Genomic DNA, 17,875 nt, shown 5'->3' on the forward strand with positions numbered 1-17,875 from the left:
AAGAGCCCTATTGTTGAGGAGGCAAAGAAGGTGAAGAGGAGAAGTGATGAAGAGTGAACCACGGGCTACGCATTCACTCAGTGAAGAGAGGCATGATTGGTGTGGGACAGAAATTCAGTCCTGGACTTATCCTCTCGGACTAACTTTATGGATTTTTATGGTCCACCTGCCCCCCAAGATTTGTCCTGGTAGTCCCTAATGCCAGTGGAGAGAGCTCAGGGATTTGAGAGGATTCAAAACCAACAGTCAGGTGGCATTATCTCTACTATCAGGACATTAAAACCCTGCCTACTTATAATACAACCTGTTGTTTTACTCTGCCTTTATCATAGCACTGAAATTGAGGTTTCTAGCTCAAATTGGATTACAGTTGTTTCTTGCCTTAGACCGTAGCCAGGCAGCAGTGGTGAACTTACTATATTCTTCTTCGCGACAGCGTGCAATATCTTTAATATCTACATCAAAGATTCTTATCAAAAATGTGACACGTATGTCACATTTTTATGTAGGAGCTCATCAGTTTACCTATTGCTATTATCAAATGGTTAAAAGGTCAAATTGTTGCCTCCAGGCTAGAGGCAGAAAACTATACATTTACAGTGTACTTTTATGAATTTATGAAACCAACTGAGAATCATTATGTCATTTGCACAGTTTTAGACATTTAAATGTTTCTGTATCATGGTGTTTTTGACATTGGCAACCTGTACTGATAAGACAGGTTAATGATAACATTCAATGCATTTATCCAAGGAATACCTCTGGAATGATACATCATAATAATCTGGCTGCAGCAGTTTCTAAAAATACCTCCACTGTCCACTACCAGAATAAACTTTCAAGTCTGCTTAGTTCCACTGCCTGAGTCTATTTTGGAGAGCTCTGTGGGCTTAAGAACTGGGTCTGAATCTGCATTACAAGAACAGCTTTACGGGTTTTCCTCTGATTGATTCAAAATGTCACAGCCCCTGTTCTGCCCCTGGGCATCTACAATCCCACAGCTGTGCAGGGGAGGCCCTATGTGAGTGTCCGTGTAAAGCCTGCACAGTAGCTTACAGGAGGCATGTGACCTCCATCATACCTCCAGATGTACTCCATCACAGGTGTCCAGCGCTAAACAAAGTCATAGCCATGCTTCATGTGGAATCTGCTCTCCCATCCACACAGCTGTCTGGTCATTGCTGGGTGAATGAAAAGAAGATGAGGCACCACACCTGGAGATGAGATCACAGCAGTGTCTGCATTAATATTGTACAAGATACAGGTCAAGCATAAATAAAATAAGCTCTCAAGTGTGCAGTGTAAACAGAAAGAAACAGGGTCACAATGAACACAATCAATTAACAAATCAAAAACAAGTACTATTCAGGTTGAATGGACAAAGGTGTAGGCTAAATCCTACAGGCTTTGGATTGTTATCTTTAGGGAACACACTATTACAACTATTGACCTGGGCGGCTCTCAAACAATGTGAACAAGAATGCAAAGTATTTCAGTTCTAACAACAAGGGACCAGTGAAGAGGACAACCTTGATTTTTCCACTGATTTTTTTCCAAGCCTAGCAGCCTGTGAAGTGTCCATAATGCAATTTATGGTATGGTGACATAATAAATCACTCCACCATTTTTTATATTATAGCCTGAGATTATTATACGTACAATGGATGGGTGTTAACAACAGAACATCTGCACTGCCACGGCACACTTTTGACATCAAGTAATGTGTTTTGCAATCAGGGTAACAATGTAGGTCAGCTTTTCCTTCTTTATAACTCAGGAGTAATCAGGCTACTTAATGTTTTTGACCAGTATTATAACGATGCACATCTGCATCTTAAGGATAAACTATGGAAGTAAAATGTGAAATCCTATTTTGCAGCGCTGCGTTGTTCTGATGCTTTCTCTTTTTCTCTGAATGGCTATCTTTAAGGAGAAAGGTGTTTCTACTGTCATATCACTAAGTAAGACTGTAGCAGTGACAATTGAGGGCGATGAGCATCTGCGTCGAGGCGAGGCACATCTGAAATGAAGAGAGGGTGGGGGTGCAATTCTGGAAGATTCTGCAGGAATCTTACGAGTGGACCCCATTTCATTCGTTTATTGTGGGGACCGTTTCTCTGAGCTAGGTGGTTAGCCTTCCCTGTTTAAGCCACAACGTACACACTGTGGTGGGGACTAAATGTTTTAGGGTGAGTCTTCTGGCCATCACTTTAGTATACGTGCTTGCTTATCACCATCAAAATTTGGGGGAATTTGTTTTATTTTTAAATGAACGGGTTTGACTTGACGTTGCATGCTAATAATACCTCAGACATGTCATTTTCTTCTCACTGAGGTAGCTAAGCTACGTAACCAGTTAGCTTGCTGTCAGCCTGCTGGTTATTTAGACCAACTAAAGTTCATAAAGCTGGTGAGCAGATCTAACCACATATATCGAATATGTCAGAGCGTTATAATTAAGCTATAATTAAAACCATCTCAGTCACGTTAATTACATTTATTGCAGGCTTTCTGCTGCAGACTGGCTAACCTAACGTTAGCTAAGAAGAAACGATTAATGATTGTAGCTACAATATTGGCTACTAGCTAGCGTGGATACATGCTAACGTTAGCTGGCTAGCTAAGTTACAGCCCGTTAATGGATCCCGTTCAGACTTTAGCGCTAGTTGTAAGGTGAAAACCAGTCAGTTCTAAAGTCAACCACGGTGCTCTATTACCGATTACCACTTCCAAACAGTCACAGCTCCTCTGGGAATTAAAAGCGACCGCAAACAAACGTTGTTTAATTACTTTTACTAACATGAAATGGCTTGTGGATTATATCCACTCGTTTTTCAAGACGGAGTGTTCGTAATACGTTAAGCTAACTTCAAGCTAACGTTAATGCTAGACAATGTTAGCAAGATCTGTTGTGCTATGTATGAACCATCCTGTCAACGCTGTGCATCTCATCACTGTGATATCAAATGTATTCCTGCTCTAAAATGTGTTTATTACAGAGCCAATGACTGGAATAGACTGATACCCACTTCTTTCTTCAAAGATGTCAAGTAAGGATCTAGGAGTGTTACAGCTAGTTGTGATATGAATCTGTTTGTAGGTGATGATATAAAAAATGCATGTTCAAATACATCAGATCTACTGTTTCCAGAAAACCATGTGAAGCGATGTAACCATATTACTGCAATATCATAAGTGTATAACATTCGTTAATAGGGAATTTTAGTTTGTTAGCGACTGTTTTATTTCACGTAGAAAGCAGTTTGGTAGACATCAGTGGCAAATAGAGAATTGATCTAAGTCGAATTAAGTTGGAGGATTGGTAATAGTTTGCAGTTTTACTGGGTTGATGATGATGTTTCATTTGGACGTTTTCCTTCATAACAGAGAGGCCATCCTATGCCCCTCCCCCTCCCCCTGCCCCTACAACTGTAAGTATTCCTACCAATGTGTAGCACTTAATATAATCAGGGTATACCAAATTAAGTTGCTGTTGCTGTTTGGAGACTTCATTTTAGAAGAGTTTATGCTTTATCAAAATGTAGAGATCAGTTTTTTGTTGAATTCACAAACCCTTCTAGTTACACAGCCTGATGAGCTGATACACCACTGCTTCTGGAAATCTTATTCCCCTATAGCCCCTGCATGAATGCAAGTTTCTTTGTTTTGCATTTCTCCAGCTTCTGTCATTGGTTTCTTTAATTTTTTTGTCCTGGGCTTTTTCTTCTCTCCTTCTTTTAGTCATTTCTCATTCGTGTTTCTGTCTCATTTGTTTCCATCAGCAAATGCCCAACACTACCGGGTTTGTGGGGTACAACCCATACAGCCATCTGGCCTACAACAACTACAGACTGGGAGGGAGCCAAAGCAGCAACAGTCGGGTAACGGTATGAATATTAATATAGAGAAAACAAGGTGACTGAATATGTGAGGAAAACCCAAGCAGAGAAATTAAAATCTGTAACAGATAACTTCCAGTTGCGTTTCATACAACACAGAGTCAGCTTGCTTAGACAAAGGAAGACACTGCAGAAGCCTCTGGAAGCATCAATAGCATGGGAGATTTTCACAAGACCGACCTTTTCTTTGTTCAGAGCGAATGGGATTAGCTGTATTTTTGCATTTCCACTATTCAGAGAGCAGATATTACAGAACAGTCAGTATGAGAGGCCTAACTCATTCCATTACTGAGGCTGAATATGAAATGTGTGTCATTCAAAACTCCCTGTGCTGTCTCCATCACGGTGCAGACTGGCTAAGAGTCCATCTGTGTGTATTCAAATACCACCTGCCTTTCAAAGTCTGCATTTCTGACAGCCATGTTAAGTAACCCATGCCATCAGTGTTACCATGGCATTACAGACTCACTGCTCAGCATGGCTCTGGCTGCTGAGCAGTAATTTAGTCACTGCATGCAAGCTGTGGTTGGCTGACTCTGATAATGGCATTATGTCTCGCAGTGGGCAAATCTCAGCTTAAGTGAGATTTTTTTTTTATTATTATTATTGTTTTTTTTTTTTACAGTCAGCGCTATTCCATTGTAGTCTGTGGGGCTCCTGACTTGTGTATGGCCTCAAACTGTCAATTAAATCAAGTTAACTGAATTGATAAGAAATTGATGCATCTTGTATTTGATTCAAAGTCTAATTTTTTTGATAGTTATATGTCAAATTATATAACCATGCACCAGCATGTAGGTTTCACAAACTGCGCTCAGCTGAGAGCATTGAAATGGTTGCCTGATCACTCAATGGCAACTATGCCTTAAGGTGACTCTGTTTTCTTTCTTTACCAGAATTCCTCTGGAATAAATATCCCAAAGCCTCCCAAGCCACCTGATAAGCCACTGATGCCATATATGAGATATAGTCGTAAGGTAAGTACACAATGTGTAACTGCTGCCTTTTGCATCATGTGCTCTGTTGGAAGACAGGGATGCTTCGTTTTAAAGATATTCTATTAGCTCAGAGTAAGTAAGACATACATTTTGCTTCAGACACTAATAGTTGTGTATTGAAGGTAGGTGTTGAGCCAAATTAAGCCAGGGCTTAGCTACAACAGTCCACAACACATAGTGGGATTTATCCACTTGGAGATGGAGCTTAAAGCACACGGCCTCCTCTGGTTTGTGACCTCTCTGCAAAGAGATAACCACTTATAGCCCCTCCAACCCAACCCAACCCCACACCCATGTCTGGTTCTCATCACCAGGTTTGGGATCAAGTAAAAGCCTCCAATCCTGATCTGAAGCTATGGGAAATTGGGAAGATAATCGGTGGCATGTGGAGGGACCTCACTGATGAGGAGAAACAGGATTATTTGAATGACTACGAAGCAGAGAAGGTTGGTTGTTTTACAAGGGGTGTTCATGGGGTTTTTCTGATGGGTGACCAGTAGATGTGTCTCCAACAGCTGTGGGTCCCTCCAGTCATCATTCCTTCCTTTTTAACAGTCCTGAGTAAACCTCTTTCCTTACGTTGTCGTAGTTGATAGAAATGAGGGTCCACATGTTCTTCTCTGTTTCCTTGTCATTCCTGTCATCTTTTCCACCATAGATTGAGTATAATGAGAGCATGAAGGCCTATCACAACTCGCCAGCCTACCTGGCCTACGTCAATGCAAAAAGCCGTGCTGAGGCAGCTCTGGAAGAGGAAAGCCGTCAGAGGCAGTCCAGACTGGACAAGGGCGAGCCTTACATGAGTATTCAGCCAGCAGAGGATCCAGATGGTAAGGCCACTCAGCTAAATGCTTTGTCTCCCAAGGGTTAGAGCACTGTGACAGAGCTGTAATTACTGTAAAACGACCACACAGAGTTGCCAGTCCGCACACCAAGAGACTGTTATCTTTTTCCCTCCTCCTCCACTGCTACAACCATCCACATTTTTGGTAATGCTACCTTTAAAATGTCCGTTCTGCTTTTAAGCTGCAAAATGGAACAAAATTTGTCTCTGTTTTGCACAACTGTTTACATTTTGTAGGTATTCTTGGCATTGGTTTAGACATAATTGCAAAATTTACATTCTTTTCTCTGTTGTTTTAAAGACTGACGCACACGTCAGACACACAAGCCAGAAGAAGACGTTTGAGTTACACCCACCTCAAGGAAATGATGCTTGTTTGGGGTCTGGCTGGGTTACCATAGAAGATAATGATGTACAGGAAAACTACAGATAAAACCAATTGCTATTTAGAAACACCCCAGACCATAAAAATGTCAGAGCTGGTATCCCAGTGGGTTATGTTCTCAAAAGACTGCACGTACGTCAATGATTAAATAAGATTTAGCTCTCCAGGTGGCTACATATTCTAAGACTGTGCTTTATTAATAAATACAGTCTTAAAGAGAATTCTTTTCTAAGCTGCTGCTGTACACCAATTTCTCCTGTTCTCTGTTTAGCATCAAAATAGCTCACATAGATACCCACAAATGGCTGCTAGAGACATAGTCCAAAACAAATGATGGCTCTATCATGGTCTGTTTTAAAATGTATTTGTGGGAAGTCTTTTTGGTGGTTATTTTCAGCAGTAGAGCTAACCAGCATATTTAAATTAACTATATCTACTGGAAGTTTGTTTTGGGTGTAATGTAATCATGACATTAGACATTCAGGAGGTGCTATGGTTTTACTTAAGATCTGTAATACAAAATACCTGAAACAACATTAATCTATGTAGAATAGTGGAAAAATGTCCCACACATTGGAGAGACTCACTTCCTTGAATTTGTGAAGAGAAGCTTCATTCTTACACCATACCTCCAGAATGTTTATCTCCCGTGACTATTTCCTGTTGTGGTGTCAGAGCACTTATGTGAGCACCTTTGAAACTTCTAACATGGCAGATTCATTTCTGCTCTCTGGAAAGTTTCAAGGGTGCACAGCAGTGGCAAGTTCACGTGACACCCACTGAGTGCTGTTGTTGCATCACAGAGAGGTTTTGCCACAACAAAGCCAAAAAGGAGTGCCACATGTGTGATCATGTTGAACAGTTTTGGCCAAATGGAAAAATAAAAGAGTAACCAACCGATAAATAAAAATGCAGATTGAGAAAAGAATTCCATTGAGTAAAAAATGGTATTTTTAAATCTATTTGTTAATTCAGCTCTATATTAGCTAGCTACACAGTATATATATAATATCAATACTGTCCTGGAATGGGTCTGATCTTGGAATTCTTACTGATTGAGGAAATTCTTTCACATGTCCTCACCATACATCCTAATAAAGCCTGAGCAAAGGAGAATGGGAGAGAACTGACACATGTAAATGCACCAAAATACTGGCTCACAAATTCAGTATCGAATCTAAAGCTGTAATAACGGTTCTAAAAGTACTCTAAATTGTATTTTATTCTTAATGTATCTGCAAAAAAAAAGAAGAAAAAATCCATCTGGACTGGTCTGATTATTGTTCTAAGGCACTGTAGATTAACTGTATTTGGATTTTACCTTCCTGGACAGTCACCCTGTATTTAAATGGCAAATGAGTATACATATAAGACAAAGACAAACATTTGTTTTCTTGAAACTTCTGTCCGCATACAGTGGGTTATAATTAACCACTTGTCCCATTTTCCTAACACTAACAGTTATGCTTTGCTTAAGGATGTATTTTGACATAATGGCCTATACTTAACTCTGACTCTATAAATATTGAGCAATATCCTCCTTATGTTTATGTGTCTTGATAGATTAGTATTTGCATCATTTTGTTTTGTATAATTTGTGCTATAGTTTACCAAAGCCCCTCATACTTGATAGTGACTGTGTAACACATCTCTACTCTTAACCTTTTGACAGGTGTGTGAAAATATATTTCCCAAGACTATTGTAACAACTCAGATGTTTTTCATATCTTCAGATTATGATGATGGGTTCTCCATAAAGCACTCAGCTGCAGCTCGTTTCCAACGCAACCACCGTCTGATCAGCGAGATTCTTAGTGAGAGTGTAGTCCCAGATGTGCGTTCAGTTGTTACCACTGCTCGCATGCAGGTTCTCAAACGCCAGGTCCAGTCTTTGATGGTGCATCAGGTATGATCAAGTTGCGGTCCTCTGGTCTGCACATAATGGTGGCAGATAACATCGACAGCTTTGTGTTTATGGGTTAATAATGTCATAACCATGGTGCCTGTGTGTCTTGTATCGCAGAGAAAGCTGGAGGCAGAGTTGCTTCAGATTGAAGACCGCCACCAGGATAAGAAAAGAAAATTCATTGAAGCCACAGAGTCATTCACAAATGAGCTCAAAAGGGTATGGCATCGTTTACATCAAGTTTGGTCATCATTTAATCGCACGCAAGCTTCATTGTGCTCATTCAACTGTACAGTGTGCAGCTCTGGTTATGTGCCTGTCTACATCTGCCTTACAGCCACCAGCTGCTGCTAACTCTATCCACATGTTCTGGCAATCATATTGCTGTCATCATTTACAATTTGTGGCCCCTATAATAACTGTTTTGAAATGAGATGCAGTGTGTGGTTGAATGCACTGTCCACTGTTCACAACAGGAGGCGCCATTTAACTTCCACAGGGCTTCTTACAGAATTCATCCACTGACAGAGACGTTGCATCAGGGCTTCTGCACTCATTTATTTGCATTATTTAATTGCATTTACTAGGTTGTTTCTTTGTCCAACCTTCAGATACATGTTGAGTCCAAAACTAAAACTCACTAGCTTCACCTGTCTACATTAAAATCCCCTATTGCTGTACTTTTTAGTTGTGTTGTATGAAGGTGGAGGTGGACATGGAGAAGATTTCTGCAGAGATTGCTGCAGCAGAGGAAGCAGCCCGCAAACGGATGGCAGAACGTGAGAAGGATGCAGGGGACCGTGGTGCAAGAGAGGCCCCCACCTGTGTCTTAGCAGAAGAAGAAAAACACATTTGTGCAACACATGGCAACAAGTCCCAGCAAAATTCTCTCAGTGAAAGTAGCAACAAGGACGGCGAGGACACAGAATCCAACATCACAGACACACTAGGTAAGCCACACTGGCCTTTATTTGTGGTTTTGGTCCTATCTGGCTTTCTTGTGGGGCTTCATGATTAAAGTTTTCTTGTTTCTCTTACACAGGGAAGCCAAAGGCCTCAGAGGAGCTTGAAGCTCATCCAGGCAGTGAGGAAGGGGTGTCAGAGGACAAGGAAAGTGTCCCAGAGGGAGCCATGGAGGAGGGAACCAGTGACAGTAACACAGGCTCAGAGACCACCTCTGCTCAGACAGAAGATGCCCCAACTAGTGAGCCATCAGAGGGCCCAGCAGGGCAAGAGCAGCCCACTAAGTCTAACACCTGACACCAGTCGTGACTGTTTTATGTCAGCTGGCCTATGATAACATATTGCACAGTATCATCTCAGTTTATCAAAGTATGATTGAGTGTTCAGATGAGCTTAATGTTTAACAAGCTTGAAGCAAACAAGATGTTTTAGTTGAGATTTAAAAAAAAAAAGTCTCAGACAGAATAGAAGCAGATGAAAAAAGCACCTGAAGCTAACAAAGCAATGGTCCTCTCTAAAACAAAAAAAGGTCCATGAGAACTAGCACTATATTTTTTCCACCGGCCTCATTGCCATTTGGAAGAACCCAGACAAGCCCTCTTCAGCACATATTGATACATATCTCTAGCACTATGTCTGGCAGATCCCAGATTGTCGCAAATTAAGACTGGCTGTATGAAAAAAGCTGTCACATGAAACAAACATTGTTTAATGTTATATTTAACTTTGTCTTTTGTATTGTAGTGTCATTGTTGCTTTTATTGTTATTTTTGCATGTTGCATTTTTTTAAAATAAGTTGGCATACTTGTGAAGTGGAGCTGAGTGACCATCTCCTTAGCAGGAGAATATTTGTTTACTCTGTATCAGTATTACAGTGACAGTATTGTCTCAGGAGTTTGTAGTCATTAGTGGTAGTTATTTTTGTTATTTATTATCAGCATTTTTATTATACTTATGTATTGGTTGTCCTGGGCATAGCTCAGTCCATCCATAAGTATACCACATGATCATCAGTGCTGTACAATGCTCAACTACCAGTGTTCTCAAGTTTGCTAGCTGTCAATCAAATCAAAAGCAGTACACTTAGAACATTTCTGTGTTATGGTCAATATTGCAATTTTCAGCAGAAAACTTTTAAATGTACCGTAATTGTGTACACAGTGTAATGAGGTTTGCTTAAACATGGATTTTCATGTTGTCGTAAAACAGCTTGAAGAGCAGTCATAAACATGCAGTCTTAAAATGAATTTCCTTTTGCATATTTATACCAATAAACTTTTCTACCCTGAACAAGTTTCATTCAGTTGTTTCTGAAAAATGAGTAAATTGACAATAAGTTGACAATCTTACTATAAATAAATATAAATGTACATTGACAGAACAAACAGGTGCAGTACACTGCAAAACTTATTTAACAGTACATTACAGTAATCAGTCATGGTGCATAAATGATCAGAAACAAGTATGGTGTATTTTGGTAGGCAGAGGCTTGTATCAAACATTCATTGTTGCATACAGTGTGCTTGCATTTAGCATATTTGTCCTTTGCACAGTACAGGTAAGGGAAGTGGGTAAGAAGAGGGAATTGTTCTGATTTCCTGTTTTGCAAAACTTAGCAATCCTCATGAGGGTTAGTTTTGCAAGGTCCAACATTACTGCACAAAGCCTTGACTTATACCTGACAGGAGATTTATGTGATATATAGTTTTAGTCTCTTGTGAGATGGTGTTATGATCAGTTGTGATAGTAAATCTAAATTTAAGAGGTGCGCCCTGCATTGCAACTTGCCACGTTTTGTATTTTGCGGTCAGCACTGCCTCAAGTGAAAGCTAGAAACCACAACCACAAAGATACAGGTGTGCAGAAGCCTGTGCAGATCTTGTGAGCTAGTGGGCAAAAGGGTAGCTCTGCAAGGCTTCATCTGCCCAATACAACAAGAATATATACTGTTGAATACACTACTGAACAACTTAGTATAAACTTAACAATTGTTAAGGAAAAGCAAGCTCTATCACCAATGTTAATATTTTACTATTTTACTAAATACTGTATAATAACTGTTGACTGTTAAGAGCTGAACATATTGAAAACTAAAAATAAAAACTGGTGTCTGATAATCTGGGTTGATGTTTGTAAAAAGATAATGATGCATATTGTTTTACTGTATCACCTAAAATACTTGGAAACACTGAATATGTAGCAATCAGGTCAACTTCCATGCAAATGTGGTGTTACCGTGCACCATCAGATCTCTATCTACTGAGTGCACACACGTGGCTTTCAACAATCACTATCTAGCAGTAAGTGTCTGGTTCTCTTGAAACAGCTCATTTACATATATTCATGTAACGATTTGTGCCTCAGCCCCCTTTCCTTCTGACATGGAAACATGAGTTGTGGCTAGCCATGTTAGCACAGTAATTGCACGAGTTACTATCCTTTCAAAACACACACAGATAATAAAGGGATTTGAAGCTATGAACATTAGAGAGTAGCTGTAGTTTAATCTTTTGAGTCACAGGGGGCATCTCTGGTGATCTACATATTTTAATTAAAAGTACATTTCACTCCTCAATAATTAAAACAAGCAAAACTTTTTTTTTTGTTCATACTTTGGAAACTGTGGTTATCTGAGTTCTCTCACATGATACTTGAGGGCTGAGAGGAAAAAAGTTTCAGTAAGGCAGGTCTTTTTTTTTTTTTCATTTCAACAAGGGGGAAACCACCATCAAACACAGACATTCAACTCATCTGTGTTTCGTGGCTTTACCTACAGCGTACTACTCTCAGTCAACATGATTTCTGTCAGTGGTGAGTACCTCATCAGCTTTAAGAAGTATGCATTGTAGTGAATGAATGCTTGTACAAAAGCCATCAAAATTATGTTCAAAGAGATGAGCTAAAGTAATAAATAAATTCATCATAGTCACATTAAAAGCAAACTTGAGAAAAAGTAACTTAAACTTGCAGGCTGTAAAAACTTTTCTGCTATCACATTAATCAGCTATTATGTGGTGTATGATTTCACTGTTTTATCAATTAGACATAGACATGTTTTGTGAGGTTGACCTCATGTATAAATCTGTTAGATCTGTATGTCTATAGTCAACACTATTGTTGGAGTAGCCCAAATCTGCCGGTCACTGTCACTACTAAACAGTAATACTTGCTTAATACTATGTTAGTGATTAGAACAATTATTTACAATGTTACTTTTAAAACAGATTTCTGTTTTGTTTAATTTGGCAAATGGCATGTTTTCTGTAAGAACAGATAAATAGGAGTTTTATCAGTATCAAGTCATCTGACCAATGGTACAATTTGAACCAAAATGTAATAAACCACATTTAACATATGAGTGTCAATGACTGGATATTTTATGATTAATGATTATTAGTTAGAGCTTTTTAAAAAAATACAGAACTATGTCCTTTTATTTAATAACGTAGTACAAGAAACCACATCTGCACAGGAAGCATGTTACTTCTAACAAAAAGGGAATGTCACGAGTAGTCTGAACACATTCAAAACAGAAAATATAACCAGCAGATAAACATTTAGAGGGAAACTCCCCATAAAGGTCAGTTCACTAGTAAAAAGGAGTACCACTCAGTCTGTCAAAACAGTTTATAATGTCTTATGAACCTCTGGAGGAGCTTTGTGAAGTCGAAGAAAATAACTAATAATGTCATTAAGTTATCTCAGTTTGGCTTGGAGACTACACGTTTATAACAGAAAGTCTGGTTTACATACTGGGGCTATGAAAGGCGTAGGTATGTATCAGACAGTTAGGGTTTAATGAAAAATGGCTATTCATTGCTCTATAGGGAGTGGATTCAGCATTTCATACTAAGGACTAAAGGATAGGATATCTCTACCTTTAAATTTTGTCAATCATTTCTTTAAATCTGCCTCTTTTGAGTCTCCCATCTTGATAGCAGTGCAATACTGAAGTACCCTTTTAAATGATCATTCTATTACTCTCCAACATTACACTTAATGGTTGTCTACACAGCACTATGCTTATCAAGGATACTGGAGATAATACATCACAGAGTGCTTGGTCTTCCTAAAAATGTACTCAATTTTTCAGGTCTCCGAAGCCTTTTGCCAGCTGTGCTGATATGGATAATGAATTTTAAGGTAAGAAAAACAAGTACAGTACCTTTTTTACAGAAGTAAATATAAAAGGAAAGAAATATTTGTATCAGCATAGAGGTGAGAATAATCAACCACAGCCCTACCCTCACAAGCACCATTTCCTCAAGGGAAGTGGTCAGTACGGTAAAGGTGTACCAAAATAAAATGTGTCAGAGGGCAATGAAAAGTAGGTAGTTTGAGTTCTCAGATTTACCTGCTTGATTTACTTACTTGTTACTTGCTTTTATTTGATGATTTAATCTGTTTTTGATTACAGTCTTGCTTGTCTCAGCATGAAGAGAATTCAACCACCTTTAATTACACAGATTATAACTACTCTGGTGTGGATTATGATGACTTTCCTTCAGTGTGTGTAAAAGAAGCCAACCGCCAGTTCCGCCTCTGGTTTATGTCTACCTTCTACTCCATCATCTGCTTCTTGGGGCTGGCAGGAAATCTACTGGTCATCCTCACTTTCTTCTACTTCAAGCGTCTCAAGACCATGACGGATGTGTACCTGCTCAATCTGTCCTTTGCAGACCTGCTCTTTGCTTTGTCGCTCCCCTTTTGGGCAGCCAACTCCATGGCAGAATGGGTGCTGGGTCTGGTGGTGTGCAAAGCCATGCACACTATTTACAAGGTCAGCTTCTATAGCAGCATGTTCCTTCTCAGTTTCATCAGCGTGGATCGTTATTTCGCCATCTCCAAAGCAGTCTCCGCTCACCGTCACCGGTCCCAAGCAGTGTTTCTCAGCAAGGTGTCATCAGCTGTCATTTGGGTTATGGCACTGATCTTCTCCACACCAGAAATGAAGTACACCACCATCAATAACAACACCTGCACCCCATATACCAGCAATTCTGACCGGCTCCGTGTAAGCATCCAGGCAAGCCAGATCACTTTGGCTTTTGCCCTTCCACTTCTGGTCATGTGCATCTGTTATAGCAGCATTGTCCAGACTCTCTGCCAGGCTCGTAACTTTGAACGGAATAAGGCCATAAAGGTGATTCTTGCTGTGGTAGCTGTCTTCCTAGTATGTCAGGTCCCTTATAACCTGGTCCTATTTTGGACCACAGTTGTCACAGCACAGGGGGGAACCAAGGACTGCAACTATGACAACCGCCTCCTCTATGCCACTGATGTCACCCAGTGTGTGGCCTTCCTGAGGTGCTGCCTAAACCCCTTCGTCTACGCCTTTATTGGTGTGAAGTTTCGTCATGACCTCCTGAAGTTACTGAAGGACTTGGGATGTATGAGCCAAGAAAGGTTCTTCAGGTATACCTGCGGCAGGAGGAGGAGCTCTGCAGCCAATGACACTGAGACAACCACCACATTCTCTCCTTAAAGCTATTTCAGTATTGACAACATCCTATCCACACCTGCAGACCACACAGTGGACTGAACGTTGGCATAAAAGTATCAAATCACCAATATATTTTACATGTACACTGCAGAATTTATCATATAAATGACGAGTATATGGGTCTGTATTTTGTTGTTCATTGTTCTCACTTGGTGTTCATTCTCATCAGTTAAGATCAAAGGCTTTGCTTGTTTTTTGTATTGGCTACAGTGTACAGTATTTCAAGAATTCACCATGTTAATGAAAAAATTGACAGTGTTTCTAAACCATTATATTTTGTTTGATGTTTTCTATTTCTTTATTACAAGATTTTATTTTTACTCTGCTGTATTGTATGTTATTGGAAACACTGTAAGATAATTAAATAAGATAAAATTCACTGAAACAAGACTTCAGATGTACTGATTACAACAGCAACCTAATGCTGCATTAACTGGCTTGATGCAAAATGAATTTTTTTTTATTTCTTTAGTTTTTTAAAAGGTTCTAATGTCGTGAACAAGTCACAGCTTTGACCTTGCATACTTTCCTAAATGGCTGTGTAATTTGAACTTTGATAATATAAATAATGTAATAATATAATAATATAGATAATGTGATAATATAATAATATAATAATAATATAATAATATAGATAATGATTAAAAAATACTATTTAAATAAATAAATATTAAATATAGGAAAATAGGTCTTAACATGTGTTATACAACACAGCAGTGTTTTCTGACATAAACCCCACAAAACCAGTGAGCCAGGACAGAATAATCTTTGGCAATTTGAGCCTGTGTCTAACGTCAATGACAAACATGCAACATTACTCAAAGAACCTGAGGGTTTTATGAATCAGAGATCACAAATGGAAGAGGCAGCCAAACTGTGTAAAGGTAACAGTTACTGTTAGACCTCTAATTAATGTAACAAGACGAAATGTAGGTTAAATCTTAAATATCACTGACAGCTGGTGCTGTGAAGTGTGGGTGAGAGGAATTTTGCAGACGGTGTATCTGTTTCTGGATTTGAAGTTACTTTACAGCAGTGAGGTGAAGTGCTTGTGCCTGCTATGATTTAATTAAAAATACAATACAGGTACTAGCAACACTTAAACTAGAATACAGTACAATAACTGAGACTAGAAGAAACAAAGTCTTAGTTTGAATTTTGGTCAGCTAAAGAAAGGATATGGTTTTCAATACATCTTAACTGAAAGTAACAGTTTTTGAAAGTTGATGTGAAAATGTCCCCGAGTTCACAGGAGCGCCCTTTCATAGTCAGGAGTGGTAAACAGTTTGTATATATATATATATATATATATTTGCCAGTGTTGAGGTTTAACTGAAGAAAGGTTCATTCAGAGTCATTCAAACGCTCCAGCAATATATTAATGTAAACATTTACAGCTGAAAATCGTTAGCATGACATAGAGCTGCATGATTAATCGTATTAAGACAGCGGCTAATGACAGTGTGAGGCCAGACGTTGTGTTAGGACAAATAAAAACGGATAAAAGAATCCAGAAGAAAACCCCGCTGATGGCACTGTGCTCGTGCTAGTTAATATTATAGTAGCTAGTTAATTCTACCATTTTCTCTTTTTCAGTTCTTTCTCTCTCTCCCTCTTGGCTCAACCAGGGTATTCTGCAACTTTATAATATTTCAGCAGCGGCAGTAATATTCCCACAGCGAGCCGCCGCTACAAAATATATAAAGCGAAAACACTGCAGACAGACTCTGTCAGCCGCTTTTAACTCGTCTTATCACCCGTAGTTTCCGCTTTAGATGTGCGGATTGTCGCGGCGGGCAGGCAGCTGTCAGCAGGCAGGTAGAACTCACCTGACACTGGAGCAGAGAGAATCAGAGCGAGTCACACTGCCTGCATCGCACTGTCGCTTCTGCCCTCTGTTTTCATTAAGCATCTAACTGTAAAGTTAGTTTTGTAGTTTTGTGGTTTGGTCATTTTAAGACAAGTTGTGGTTGTAAAGTTTACAGCCTGTTGCTCTGTTGTTCCTGCAGTGCCCAGTGTGTGAACTGTGAGGCAGCTAATAAAAAGAGTAAATTCTGTGAGTCAGATCAGGGTACTCCTGACTAATGTAGCCAATAGCCTTAGAACCTTACACAGTTTATTACCATGATGACGACCATAACTGACGGGCTCCGACAGACACAAGGACTACCACTCCCACTTAGTTAAACATTTAATTCACTTCAATTCAATCCAATTTTATTTATATAGCGACACAGCAGAAGTCACGTGAGCACAATAACACACCTTGTCATCAAATGTTACAATGAACACCTGATTTGATACATAGGAAAAAATAAAATAATACATCAACAAGATTCCTCACAAGAAAGTCAAACGCTGCACCTAAATCTAGAGGAACTTCTTCACCCCAACTGAGTCAGGGTGTCCTTTGAGATGTTACACAGATAGCTGTCTCTGTGCTACACTGCTGACAGAGACCAGACAAGAATTTGTCAGGAATCTCATGGCATTTCATTACACTGTTTCCAGTTGCTTCTTCTGAAGTAATGTGATACTGAAGGTAAACTCAAGACTGCTCAACAGAAGAAAGGGTTCTTTACAATAATAACCAGCAGTGGGCCAGTGATGATAATAGCATCAAGGAAGTCATATGTCAGGTGGACAGTAGGACAAATGTATCTGTGAACATCATCTGGTTCAATTGTCAGCACGATCTTATCAAGCAAAACCAGCTAATGAGCTAAATTTCCAACTACAAGTGTGGAAATAGACTGTTTTACAAACAGCTAGTTTTATAGTTGCTTGAAAATAAGTGCACCTTTGGAATTTATAATGATCTGATTAATCAAACTCTTTGTATAAGTCAGATACTCTCCAGCTACGCTCAGACTTTTCTTCATTCTTTTTACCACAACTGAGGAGATCACTGGACTCAAAGCCTCAGGACAGCAGAAACACCCAGAGCAGACTGACATACATTATTAAAACAATTACAAAATCATCTCTGATATTAGAAGCAAGAGATCGGGACTAATTCAACTCAGTGAGCACAAAGAAAATCTAAATTTTTGCTAGTTACTTTCAAACTGTTAAAACTACATTTTCTTAGCTAAGAGATAAAAACCATTAAACTTCAGGGAAGTTTAAACTTCAGGGAAGTTTAAACTTCAGGGAAGTTTAATGGTGCTACTTAAGAGTAGAGCAATAAAATTAAAATGTTCAGCAGCATTAATAAACTCACCAACCATACAGATCTATAAAACTACATCAGGAGTACAATGAGAGAAATTAGATAAAAAGCTACTCTGAGTCATTTGCAGGTGACAATGCAACACACTGGATTAGTGCAGTCAAGCTCCTGTTTGTTTCAGCAATTCCTTCAAAACCCAGAATT

General features: G+C 39.2%; 2 protein-coding genes across 2 annotated transcripts; both read left to right on the top strand.

Moving 5' to 3' along the window:
- The first annotated feature begins 1,788 nt into the window (after positions 1–1,788).
- LOC108884525 (SWI/SNF-related matrix-associated actin-dependent regulator of chromatin subfamily E member 1) lies at positions 1,789–9,279 on the top strand. The gene is given in 12 exon segments (XM_018678456.2): positions 1,789–2,189; positions 3,000–3,050; positions 3,388–3,431; positions 3,783–3,887; positions 4,796–4,876; positions 5,212–5,343; positions 5,556–5,727; positions 7,860–8,032; positions 8,150–8,251; positions 8,721–8,982; positions 9,075–9,254; positions 9,257–9,279. Coding segments are annotated over 11 exon segments (1,281 nt in total). The 5' UTR covers positions 1,789–2,189; positions 3,000–3,043.
- Positions 9,280–11,537: 2,258 nt separating this feature from the next.
- On the top strand, positions 11,538–14,883 carry ccr7 (chemokine (C-C motif) receptor 7). The gene is made up of 3 exons (XM_018678457.2): positions 11,538–11,807; positions 13,090–13,139; positions 13,414–14,883. The coding sequence occupies exons 1-3, from the start codon at positions 11,792–11,794 to the stop codon at positions 14,479–14,481; spliced, it is 1,134 nt and encodes a 377-aa protein (XP_018533973.1). The 5' UTR covers positions 11,538–11,791; the 3' UTR covers positions 14,482–14,883.
- The last annotated feature ends 2,992 nt before the right edge of the window (positions 14,884–17,875 follow it).

Source organism: Lates calcarifer, linkage group LG5 (genome assembly GCF_001640805.2).
Source record: "Lates calcarifer isolate ASB-BC8 linkage group LG5, TLL_Latcal_v3, whole genome shotgun sequence".
NCBI lineage: Eukaryota > Metazoa > Chordata > Actinopteri > Centropomidae > Lates > Lates calcarifer.

Coding starts and splice junctions, on each gene's coding strand:
- ccr7 (XM_018678457.2), top strand. Junction 13,140..13,413: donor TATGGATAATGAATTTTAAG/GTAAGAAAAACA, acceptor TTTTGATTACAG/TCTTGCTTGTCTCAGCATGA.